This window comes from Theropithecus gelada, chromosome 3 (genome assembly GCF_003255815.1).
Source record: "Theropithecus gelada isolate Dixy chromosome 3, Tgel_1.0, whole genome shotgun sequence".
Classification (NCBI taxonomy): Eukaryota; Metazoa; Chordata; class Mammalia; order Primates; family Cercopithecidae; genus Theropithecus; species Theropithecus gelada.
In genome coordinates, this window is record NC_037670.1 from 165721301 (window position 1) to 165734198 (window position 12898).

Genomic DNA, 12898 nt, shown 5'->3' on the forward strand with positions numbered 1-12898 from the left:
CAGTTCCTTTTTCAAGCGTGTAAACCATGTCTGTCACACTCCTCCAGGTCATTGTTCTTAGTTTAGGTTCTCCCAGAAGTGGAGCTTGTGACGGGGACTCTGAGGGAAGCAGGTGTGCAGGAGCTGGAAGCGTGAGACCAGGAAGAGGAAGAAGCCAGTCAAGAAGGTGAGGGAGCCAGTGACTACTGTGAGGTTCAATTCCAGAGGGACCCTCTGAGGAACTGTGCAGAAAGCATCTCATAATTACTCTCCCAAAGGATGGGGCTGCTGCTCTCCATCTGTCACCCTGTCACCCCCTTGGTTGAGAGCTGCTCTACTGTAGTTGCTCAGCGTGGGCTTAGTGGACTTGGGAAGGGAGTGGGGGCAGGGAGGGCTGCTGGGTGCTTGCTGTGGGCACTATTGGCTTGCCCAGGAGAGTCCACTGCAGCTTCAGCTGCAATCAGAGGTGAGCAGAGGGGATGTGGCACAGGACACTGAGGGCAGTTTTGTCCACACAGATTCCAGACTCATTTTAAGGCATTGTGTGAACACAGCTTGTGGGTGGGAATTCAACCATGATATGGCTTTGCTGGTAGCTCTCAGATATGGCTTCGGAGAAGAGAGCAGCAGACACTTGGAGCCATTACTTAATTTACCTAGAAGATCATTTGATCAAATAGCAGACCTTGATATCTATTTTTCACTCATCCAAATATAACTGAGGGCTTCCTATGTACCCATTGCTGTGCTTGGCTCTGGAATAGAACGTAAACAAAAGAAATGGCTTCTGACTTTTTTTTTAAGAGACAGGATCTTGCCCTGTCACCCAGGCTGGAGTGTGGTGGTGTGATCACAGCTCACTGAAGCCTCAAATTCCTGGGCTCAAGCAATGCTCCCACCCCAGCCTCTTGAGTAGCTAAGACCACAGGTGTGCAACACCGCACTCAGCTAATTAAAAAAAATTTTTTTTATAGAGACGGGGTCTCACTTTATTGCTCAGGCTGGTCTTGAACTCCTGGCCTCAAGCGATCCTTCCACTTTGGCCTCCCAAAATCCTGGGATTACAGGCTGAGTCACAGCACTTGGCCTGGTTTCTGATTTTGATAAACTCCGTCTAGTGCTGGAAACTGTTCTTTGAATAAAAAACGGTTTGGGATTAAGGGAGTCTAGGAAAATCTGCTGTAACTGTCCCTTTTTGGGGGAGTCACAATGTATATTAAAAACTCTTAAAGTCCTGCAATGAGGAAGCCATTTTATACTTTGTTTAACTCAACCTCTCCTAAATACATTAGGCCATCACATTCCAATCCCATCTCACCACTTGTGAAGTGATGGGGGGAGAGAGTTCCCACATTCCAATTCCTCCTCGGCCACCCTGTCAGCACCAGGTGCCCCGGTGCCATTGTGAGTAGTTAAGGGCCTTGCCTTTGCCTTGGGTGCTTCATCCCTTCTCAGCATCTGTGCTCTCTAGGCATCCTCTGTAGCTGAGGGGCCTTCCATCTGGAGGAAGGGGATCTGGGATCTCAGCCCTTCAGACTTATTTACAAGAGCTTTAGCAATGGGTGTCCAGGAGAACAATATCTGATTCAAAGGAATGACTCTCTAATGGAGATATAAAGTACTACAGCATTTGTTTAGGGAAGATAATTTTAGATGGGCTGAAGTTAGGTCCTAGCATTGCCTCTAAAACCACTCTGCCTAGAAGGGCCCTGCTTAATATATATTACCCTTGAGTGATAGACTTCTTTGACAAGCACTCAGGAAGCCCTGGATTGCTGAGAGCTGATACATGTGGGAGAAAAGCTGCCTGCTGGCGTTGCTGTAGGTGTGACCAGACTTCAGAATTCAGTGTCACTGCATGCAGTTTCTCTGCCATCTCTGGCACCCTCCCTTCCTTGGTCTCTGTTTCCGTACATCAGAGCTCTTGTTCCACCAGCCTCCTGGGGGTATTGTGTGTGAAAATTTATACTTGATAGACATAGATCTGTGTTTATAGCACGATGCAAACATTTTAGTAATATCATTTCTGAGTTCCTGTGTTCATGTCCCTTTAGCCTTAGGACAGCAACTGATAAGAATAACTAATATTTATTGAGCACTTACTATGTGCAGGGACCACACTTAGTACTTGATGTGAGTTGTCATGCTATGCTTGGGTCTTAAAAGATTTGAGATGGAGAAAAAGTAATGAAACAATCTCTTCCCATTGATGGTTCCCCATGTCCCCCTTTGCCACCATGGAGCTCTGGAATGTGCTAGCATTGGACTAAGCGAAAACTAGAGTGATGCCTTTGGAAGTGGAAGAGCAAGGGGAGATGCGAGAGGAAGAGCCCTGGAGAAAGAGAGGAATGAGCTGGGTGTTTTGTCTGCCTGTCCAACCTGGCTTCTGCCTTCTGCATCTGCATCTGAGCTCCTGGAGGCTGACCTACCCTCTGGCTTCTAGTTTGGGTTGTGCTACTGGGAGGAACTGATGAGAGATTGAAGGTTGGAGCAGTGAGAGGTTGGGTGTTTCTTCCCTGTCACCTCACCAGAGGTTGGTTGTGACTCTCCATCAAAGGCTGCATCATCTCTGTCCATATGGCCACCCTTGCCAGGTCCTGGTAACAGCTTCCTCCTCTGCCCCTCCAGGCCTTGGGGTCATACCAGCTGCTTCTGTTGCCAGCCCTGGGTCCTCTGCACCATCCTTCACTGGTCTCTTCATACTCTGTGCTTAGCTTTGTAAATTGCCCTCCCTGTTTTGTTGTTATTGTGGTAAGGACATTCAACAGGAGATCTACCTTCTTAACAGATTTTCGAGTGTATAATAGTATGATCAAGCATAGGCACAGTGTTATACAGCAGATCTCTTATTTATCTTGCATGACTGAAATTTGTATCTGTTGAATGACATCTCCCCATTTCTCCCACTCTCCAGCCCCTGGCAACTATGGTTCTCCTCTCCGTTTCTATGAGCTTGGCTAGTTTGAGAATTCATATAAGTGGAATCATGCAGTGTTTGCCCTTCTATGACTGGCTTATTCACTTAGCATAATGTCTAGGTTAATCTGTGGTTGTCACATGCAACAAGCTTCCCTTCTTTTTAAAGATCGATTATATGGCACTGTAGGGATGCAATGTTGGATATTGCATGGATACACGTTTCCTTTATCCTTCATCTGCTGATGGACATTTAGGTTGCTTGTATGTTTTGGCTACTGTGAATAATGCTGCAATGAACATGGGAGTGCAGATATCTCTTTGAGATAGTGATTTCAATTGTTTTGGATATTTGCCCAGGAGTAGGATTGCTGGATCATTCGTAATTTTTTGAGGAACCGCCATACTGAGCCCCAGAGTGCTGCACTGATTTACAGTCCCACCAATAGCATGCAAGGGTTTTGCTTTCTCCACCTCCTCGCCAGTATGATTTATTTATTTATTTTGATAATAGCCATCCTAACAGGTATGAGGTGATGTCCCCTTGTGGTTTCAATTTGCATTTCCCTGATGATTAGTGATGTTGGGCATCTTTTCCTGTTGGTCATTTGAATGTCACTGCCTTTGGAGAAATGTCTGTTCACATCCTTTCCCCATTTTTTAATCAGGTCGTTCTTTTGCTATTGGGTTAAATTGTCCTTTTTTGAAACTCTCCTTAATTACCTCTGTCTTGCTATGACCCTGACATATGGGCAGGAGGGGTCACCAGCTCAGAAGGCAGAGCACGACTGAGGGTTTAAAGTGTCCCACCGGGCCAGGGGTGGTGGCTCACGCCTGTACTCCTAGCACTTTGGGAGGCAGAGGTGGAAGGATCACTTGAGCATGGGAATCTGAGACAGCCTGAGCAACATAGTTAGACCCCATCTCTACAAAACATAAGAAAAGGCCAGGTGTAGTGGCTCATGCCTGTAATCCCAGTAATTTAGGAGACTGAGGTGGACAGATCACTTGAGCCTGAGAGTTTGAGACCAGCCTGGGCAATATAGTGGGACCCCATCTCTACTAAAAATAAAAAAAAGAATGAACTGGACATGGTGGCATGTGCCTGTAGTCCCAGCTATTGCAGAGGCTGAGCTGGGAGAATCACTTGAGCCCAGGAGCTCCAGGCTGTAGCAAGCTATCATTGTGCCACTGCGTTTCAGCCTGGGTGACATAGTGGGACCCAGTCTCTTTTAAATAAGTAAATAAGTCTCCCACAGGGGGCACAGGAAGGAGCCACCCCTGGGGTCTCAACCAGCCAGTCCTCCCCTACCTGAGGCTTCTGGAGGGAGAACGGAGGCTCTGGGCTGGGATGCAGGAATTTGGTGAAGAAGCGTTTGTCCTTCCTTCCTGGGAAGGCCGTGAACTTCTCCATTGCCTTCCAGGTAGCCCCCTCTGCAATGCGTGCTGCAGGAAAACCTGTTTGTATTAGGAAGCCCACATTCTGGGCCTACTTATTTGGTGCCCAGATGGTTCCTGTATTTACAAAAGCCCAGCACACTGACAGGACCTGCAGACACATGGATAAATATTTTCCTTTTCTTTTTAGGCAATATTTGAATCTTTCAAATTTAATTGCTGTCAGAGGCAAGATGCTTGCAATCCCCGAGGCAAAGCAAATAGCCAGGGCCTCCAGCGGGGCTGTGGTGGCTGCTCCAGGCAGGCTCCCCAGCCAGTCACCTGCAGTGCCTGTGGACTGGCTTCTTGCTCTTGCTGAAGGTCAAGGGCCTCTTCCCTCTCTGGCTGGGTGGGCTGCGGTTGGAGGAGGTTAAGGGAGCTGGCTCCAGCCTGCCTGGAACCAGTGGCAACTTGTTGAGTTTCTGTTGAGGCTGAGAGAATCTGACCTGAGCTAAGAAATCAGGTGCTTTCCTCACACAAGAGTGAGTCACCAATCTGGCCATTCCCAGTGGGACCTGGTTTTGTGTCCCAAGGCTGGGTCTTAGAGGTGTTTTGTTGAATCTTGAAATTATTGTAGGTAGGGCTGCTGCTAGCTCGTAAGGCAGCATTGTGCAAGTGAGACAAAGGCAGAGCTTCTGGCAGGGCAGCCCCCAGCAACCCCCAGCAGGGTGCAAAGCTTAGCCAAAAGAGGAGCAGCTGAATTTCAGTGCCCAGGTGTCCCTGGGAAGTGCCCTTGTGCAGGACACAACCTGCGCAACTGCACATGTCCAAGGCATGATGGTATTCTTGTTACAGCCTTCTACACTTTATATCTTCCTTTCCTCTTTCTTTGATTCCTTTTCTTTTCTCCCAAAACCATTGACCTAGCTGCCCCTGGGGCTACTTTTACCAAGTCCATTGAGGCACTGTTCTGTGATCATACACCATTTTCTTCTACCTCACTGTGATTAATAAGCCTCTCCTTGTATTGTCCAGGCAGGGAAGAGGCGTTTGCTATAGACTCACAGAGTTCTGCAACAATCGCCTCCTTTCATTCATTAGATTCTAATTTGCCTCAATTATTTTAATTCCTTGCATGTAATAGAAGCAGTTGGATTCTTTACCCACTGCAGTCTTACAAAGAACACCTCGTATTATTCATTTCTTTCCTCAAAGCACATGTTATTGGTGCTTACCTGGTGCTAGGTGCTGGGAAGATAAAGATGAATGAATAAGACAACATCCCTGCCCTTGAGAAACTCATAATCTAGTCGGGGAGTGAGGCATGTAAACAGATAAATCACAGTGCAGGAGTGTGTTTGCTGCAGGAAGGACAGAAGCAGGGAAGCTGCTGGTGGAACGCCTGCTTCTGGGGTGCAATCTAGATGCAAGGAAGGCTTTGCTGAGTAGCTGCCATTTGAGCCATCTCTTATGATGAGTAGGTTTTTGCTCATCCTAAGGGAAAGAAAGGCAGGAAGGAGAATAAATGCTAAGTCAGGAGTGAATATGGCATATTCAAGGTAAGGTGGGAGGTTCACCTGGCTGGAGCCTGGGGTATGTCAAGGTTGGGGCCTGAAGGGAGCTGGGACTTTATACCTGAGGAGTGTGGGGTTTATCCTGTGTGTAAAGAGGCCAACACAGGGCCTGTGAATGGGGTATGACATTATCACATTTTCCTTTATAGAATACACTCCACATGGGAGAGTGGCCTGATAGAGGAGACTCTGGTTAGACAGTCCTGGATTTTAATCTTGGCACTGCTACCTCTTTCAGTGAGTCATTTAATCTCCTCATGCCTTCACTTTCTCATTAAAAAATAGGGATGAGGAGCCGGATGCGGTGGCTCATGCCTGTAATCCCAGCACTTTGGGAGGCTGAGGTGGGCAGATCACCTGAGGTCAGGAGTTCAAGACCAGCCTGACCGACATAAAGAAACCCCTTCTCTACTAAAAATACAAAATTAGCTGGGTGTGGTGGTGCATGCCTGTAATCCCAGCTACTTGAGGGCTGAGGCAGGAGAATCGCTTGAACCCGGGATCATGCCATTGCACTCTAGCCTGGGAAACAAGAGTGAAACTCTGTCTCAATCAATCAATAAAAATTAAAAAAATAGGGATAAGGATGGTAATGCCTACTTAATTTGGTTGTAGAACGGATTGAATGATTAAATGAGTTGATATCCATAACAGAGTTTCCCACCGGTGGAATAAGTCCAAAACCCATAAATAGATTCCAGGTGTGTTGGAAACCCTGGCTTCTTCAGTGCCCTAGGAGCCTGGACAGAGCAGGCAGCCTCATCTGTTCACTCCAGGGTGCCTTGTAAACATCTTCTGTGTGTGCACCACAGCATAAGTAAAGTTGGAAACCAGTGGTCTACAGCCTTGGCGAGTCCCTCCTATCTCATAAGTCCTTAAGCGATGTGGTTGTTGACTGTATCAGGACAACTACTACAGGAGGAGGGGAGATAGACAGTAGGTGCGAGACTCCGGGGACATTTCTGAAGTAGACCTGGCAGAATTTTGTGACCAGCTGGATGTCAGGAAGGTGGGGCACCCTTGAGGAGGAAGCAGCATTCGCAATGACTGCAGGATTTATGATGTAGACTGGATGGGAGGTGATGCTATTAATGGAAATTGTTATGGAAATTAGAGCATGTGGGGTTGGAGGTGTGAATGTGAATGGAGGAAGTGGAGACTGGCTGGTAGACTCCTTTTTCAACAAGTTTTGCAAGTTAAGGAAGGAGGGTGACAGGATGAAGGCATGAGGAGGAGGTGTGCTTAGGGGGAATGCTGGGGGCATGTGAGAGGCTTCAGGATGCTTGTGGGCTAAAGGAAAAGAGGCAGCAAAGTCGAAAAATGGAAGATGCAGGAAGAGCGCATACTACTCTCTAGAATGTGCTTCTTGGACAGCGTCAGTCCCACTGGAGGAGTGTCCGCCAATAACTGGCAACTGGGCAGTTGTCCAGATATGATTTACAATAAGGCATCAGTTTCATGAGGCACTGTCTAAATTATTGCACTTCACCAATTACAGGTTCCCTGCTGACAGTGGGCCGGGGGTCAAACAATTCAATCATGTGCCACCACTTATAAATTGAAAATCAGTGGGGTGCAAAATGGATTATCATCAAAATCCATTCAGGTGCAAAACCAAATTTAAAACCCCCTAACCTTTAAAAATCACCCCTTTCCTGATTCTTCACAATGCTCTGACATTGAGTCTTTATATCCCCCAGATGAGCAAGCGTCAATAGATATGGCTGCAAGAAACCAAAAGTAATGGGGGAAGAGCTCCCCATCGTGCCTTCCTTTTGGAATTTGCAAACAGGGTGGATTTATGCATTAATGCACTGGCAATTCTGTTAGTTTCTCCGAGGCAGTGGTTCTCAAACTTAAGTGTGTAATAAAATCCCTGGAGGGCTGATGTAAATTCAGATTGCCAGGCTCTACTTCCTAGTTTGACTCAGTAGGCCTGGGGTTGAGCCTGAGAAGTTGCATTTGTAGCAAGTTCCTAGGGAATGCTGATGTTGCCGGCCCTGGGACCACACTTCGAGAATCTCTGCCCTAAGATCTAAATTTGACAATCTAAGATCTATTTTGAGAATCCACTAGTAAAGCATGCTTTGATTGGTGTTAAGGCTGTTAATAAATCAAAATTTTGTTCAAGAAACCTGAAAAGAGACTAGTTCAAAGAGACCCAGGTTAATCTGAGTGCTTTGTGTTCAGAGGTGAGGTTGGGAGGATGACATTGAGAGGATGGAGGCCCCCCGCACACCATTCCCCCAGCTCACCATTCCAGAAAATTGTGTGTGCTCAGAGCACAAATGATATCATTAAGGCTTAACAAAGCCTGCTCTCTGCTGGTCCCTGGATGGAAACTGTTGATGTCTTTTGATGCCAGACTTCCTCTCTTGACTTGGAAGTTGATTTTCCTGGGAATGTTAGACAAGCTGCTGTCAGCCTAAACATTGGTTCTTCCCACCTCTGCATGATCCCAAAGATGTATTTTTCCATCTAAATCAATGCTATGTGATTGTAGTTCTACTCTCTTGCTCTTTTGGAGTTGAAGGTATTGTCTTTCTGTAGTTGTCACCAGGCCCAATATGAAATGTCTTCTTCTCCAGGATGGAAAAATTAATCCCAGAACTAGTCCATATGTGGTTGCTGCTTCCCTAACATTTGGTTTCCTGTCTCTCTCTTCCAGGAGAAATTGAGCGATGCACGTACATCAAATACCACTACTCCTCAGCAACCATCCCCAGGAACCTCACTTTCAACATCACGAAGACCATCCGTCAGGACGAGTGGCATGCCCTACGTAAGTGCACCTGAGTCTCGGTGGCTGTGACTGTGCCGTGAGGTCCCCTTTGGAGGGATCGGAGGATTGGGTATGCCTCCTTCTGGGGTCTCTGGATGGTCTCAGAACATTGAGATGGTTCCGTAAAGTGCTAATACCTTTGGGTCAGAATTGCCTCAGTTGGTTTTGATTGCATTATAAATTTGGGGAGTTTGCTTCTAAAATTAAAGAACAAACCAACCATCAAAACTACAGAAATGACTAGCAATTAGACAGTTACCTTATTTCACCACCCTGGTAGGCATGTAAGATTTCACCTACCTGACTGAACCAACTCTTGGGATTTATTAATAATTCCAGCCTGTCTCCAAGTTGCTTGGAATATTATTGTGGTAACCTGTTAGTCCCTTGGGTTGCATTGGTAAAGGATGAGACCAGCTGGTGGTTGCAGGATGCATCACATTGGAGATGTGCATCTGGGTAGGTCACTAAGAAGTAGGATGTGGTCTTTAAATCTACTGTTTACCCTTAAATGATAGGTTTTGGAACCCTGGTTCATGTGCAATTCCTCAGCAAAGATCAGAATATCTATGTGCACTGGTTAGGGCATTTCTTGGCCAGGGATCCTCAGAGACTTAAATGACAACGAGAGGGTTAGTTAATAAGCAAACAGAGTTTGTTGGCTATTTTTACTCTTCTCCTCCATTGGGATACACTGCCTGTCTGTGGCAGGAGAGCTTTGCTTCCTGCAGGCGCAGTTCTTCAAGCTGACACATTCTTACTGTCAGCAAGTTCATGCTGCCTCTATTGATTTGTCATGCATTCATAGTCCATCTTTTTTCACCATATTTTGAAAGGTTAAAATTCTGTCGGCCTCTATATGTAAAGGAGGGTTCTTTTATTGTTTCCTGATAGTAAAGATCCCTTAATTGGTAAACTTTGAAGATGGTAGATCTCTAGGTGGAAAACATCCTGTTCTCCTTATAGGTGCTTAGTTTTCTTTTTCGTGGCTTAGGCCCACCAGGTGTATTCTACTTTTGGGATTGGCTTTAGTTAAACCACCACAGCTTGGGGTGGGAGTGGGAGGTGAAAGAGACAAGTGAAATTAAACAGAACAATCATTCATTGGTGTCAGGAAGTATATTGTGGCTGCGTGTCCAGATGATTGTCACTAAATACTCCTGGCCTGAAATGATGGAGCAGGTGCCAATGGATGAGGCAGCATTCACCAGGCTGTTTCCCCTATAAGCTTTATCCATTACTAGAGACACTAAGCAGCACGTGGGGATGGAGAGCTAATGTTTAAAGAGGATTCCATGTGCTGGCATTGAGCTAAGCATACCACATATTTAATTTCAATGTTATATTTGCCTTAGAGACACTAGTCATCAGGGTTATTAATTTCCTTTTGGAGGTAGACATGTAAGGACTAAAATGTAGAAATATACAATATAACTGCTTATTTCCCACAATGTATTAGTCTCATATAGTCCCTTCTTAGGAGCCTAAAAGGAGTGTTCAAGATTGATAAGACCTGTTGATTAACCATTGAAATCTAACTTAAGTTACGGGGGTCGTAATAGGATTCAGAATCTAAGAAGGAAGACATTATTGATATAGCAGCTTCCGTTCAAATTAACTCAATTTAACCAAAGAGACCCTGTTTATTTTTGTGCCAGTGAACACCGAGGCCACAGAGGGCTCTTTAAGGAGCTAAAGTTTGCGGGTGGAGGAGGGTGGGGGATGGGGAGAGACATTCATAATGCAAGTCATTACAAGGCAATGTGATAATTATAATATAGTAGAATTGCTTTAAGCAGGTAAGATAATGTGGAAATTTTTTAGCAAGAAGGAGAATTATTTTAGTGTAAGTTGCACAGAGACTCTTCAAGGGAAACCTGGTAGAACTCTTTTGACTGCACACACTGTAGAAACCTGGAATTCAAAGAGATTACCTAGGGAGGCATCACTGGAAACACGTCATGAGGCATCGGCAAAGACAGAGAGGAGAGGATAATGCCAAGGTTTGCGGGGTCTTCTTTGAGCCCTGCGTGTCTCCAGGTTCTTATTCCCAAACTGTAGTGCTGTTGGGTTCTGCAAAATCTAGTGTGCAGCCTCTGCTGTGAATTGGGGTGACAGATCTATTTTTAACTGATAAAAGCCATCTCAACGATTGATATATGAAAAGGTCTCGGGCACTTGGTGTGGGTGAAGTTGAGGCCACCTTTTGGTGAGGGATTCATCTGCCTCTTTCACAAAGCCGCCTAATGGGCTGTTAAGCAGAGAGAGGGAACATTTGCCATTTCTGACATCGATGACAGTTATTTTTAGCCAGAGGGCAGGTGAGCATCTGTCACAACTGAATTTGGTACTAAGTGTAATTGGGAATGCTGGCAAGAGGGGAAGCATAGGAAGTGTCGATTTTAATTTTCAGTGGTCAGATATTGATGACATTAGGTGGGAAGTAGGCACATAAGCCCCCTTTGAAATTAAGCAGAAACAATTAAATATTAGCAAACTCCTGATCAAATACTGGAAATGAAAAAAAAAATCACAGTCTGATTTCTTTATTTGGTTTGAGAGTTCTGTCCTCTTTAAGTGGGATCAAATTAACTAATTTCATCCTAGATTGGTTATCATCTTTATTATTATTTTTTGAGATGGAGTCTCACTCTGTTGCCCAGGCTGGAGTGCGGTGGCACAATCTTGGCTCACTGCAACCTCCGCCTCCTGGGTTCACGCAATTCTTCTGCCTCAGCCTCCTGAGTAGCTGGGACTACAGGCGTGTGCCACCATGCCCGGCTAACTTTTGTATTTTTAGTAGAGACAGGGTTTGACCATGTTGGCCAGGCTGGTCTCGAATTCCTGACCTCAAGTGATCCACCCATCTTGGCCTTCCAGAGTGCTGGGATTACAGGTGTGAGTCACTGTGCCCAGCCTGGTTATCATTTTATAATTTAACCATAACATCTTGGATTCTGTAATTTTTCCTGCTAGATAGTTTTTGCCAAAGGAAGGAAATTTGATTCTTTTCCTGAAACACTTTCTGACAAATATTTGGACTTTGGTTAAACTTGAAGTATATATTTTTCTGCCTGTCTTTCTCTCCCTTTCTTTCTCTCTCTCTCTCTTTCTCTCTTTCTCTCTTACTTTCTTTCTTTCACAGAGTCTTGCTCTGTTGCCCAGGCTGGAAGTAGCTGGGATTACAGGCATGTGCCACCATGCCTGGCTAATTTTTGTATTTTCAGCAGAGACCAGATTTCATCATGTTGGCCAGGCTGGTCTTGAACTCCTGGCCTCAAGTGATCCACCTGCCTCAGCTTTTCAAGGTGCTGGGATTACAGGTGTGAGCCACTGCACCTGGCCTAAATTACATACTTTTCATCAGGAATTTGCATGTGGCCTCATCAGCAACCATTGATATAGAAATAAAATTTTCAAATAGGAAAAGGCACAGTTTGGTTTAAAACTACATTGTGGTTTTTGAAAAGGTAAGCCTACCAATGGGAGGCTTCACTTCTGGTGCATGTGCTCATACACTTTATGGTTGGGTGACTAGGAGGTGAAAGGATAGAAGATACTGGAGGCCACTAGGCTTACAAATCTAATTGTAAAGAGAGAATAAACTCCATAGGGAGTAAAGGTCAGAGGATGAAGCCTGTGTGTGTGTGTGTGTGTGTGTATGTGTGTGTATGTGTGTGTGTATGTGTATGTGTCTGTGTATGTGTGTGTGTGTATGTGTGTGTATATATGTGTGTATATGTATCTGTGTCTGTGTGTGTGTCTGTGTCTGTGTGTGTGTCTGTGTCTGTGTGTGTCTGTGTCTGTGTGTGTATGTGTACGTGTGTGTGTGTGTATGTGTGGGTGTGTATGTGTGTGTGTATGTGTGGGTGTGTATATGTGTGTGTGTCTCTGTGTGTGTGTGTATGTGTGTGTGTATGTGTGTGTCTGTGTGTGTGTATGTGTATGTGTGTGTGTATGTGTGTATGTATGTGTGGGTGTGTATGTGTGTGTGGGGGTGTGTATGTGTGGGTGTGTATATGTGTATGTGTATATGTGTGTGTGTGTGTGTGTCTGTGTGTGGGGTGGGGAAGGGGGTGGTCTTTGTTAACGAGGTTCAGATGCTGAGTTGTCTGGGTGAACTGGTGACCGGTTTCTCACTCTGGTTTTGTAGGTGATTGCTGGTGGGTACTGTGGGTGCCTTTCTGCTCACCCTGGAAAAAGGCAGAATTCCTTTTGGAGTTGGGATCCATGTCCTTAGTCCACCCAGGCCTGGTGCAGCCCATCTGCC

At 45.6% G+C, this 12898-nt stretch overlaps 1 protein-coding gene across 1 annotated transcript in view; it reads left to right on the forward strand.

The window, feature by feature from the left end:
• Window positions 1-12898, forward strand: part of TMEM178B (transmembrane protein 178B) — a 397583-nt gene that overhangs the window by 129457 nt on the left and 255228 nt on the right. Inside the window, exon 2 of the mRNA XM_025379937.1 lies at window positions 8515-8628. Coding sequence (XP_025235722.1) covers window positions 8515-8628 — 114 coding nt within the window. The remainder of the gene's footprint in view (window positions 1-8514; window positions 8629-12898) is intronic.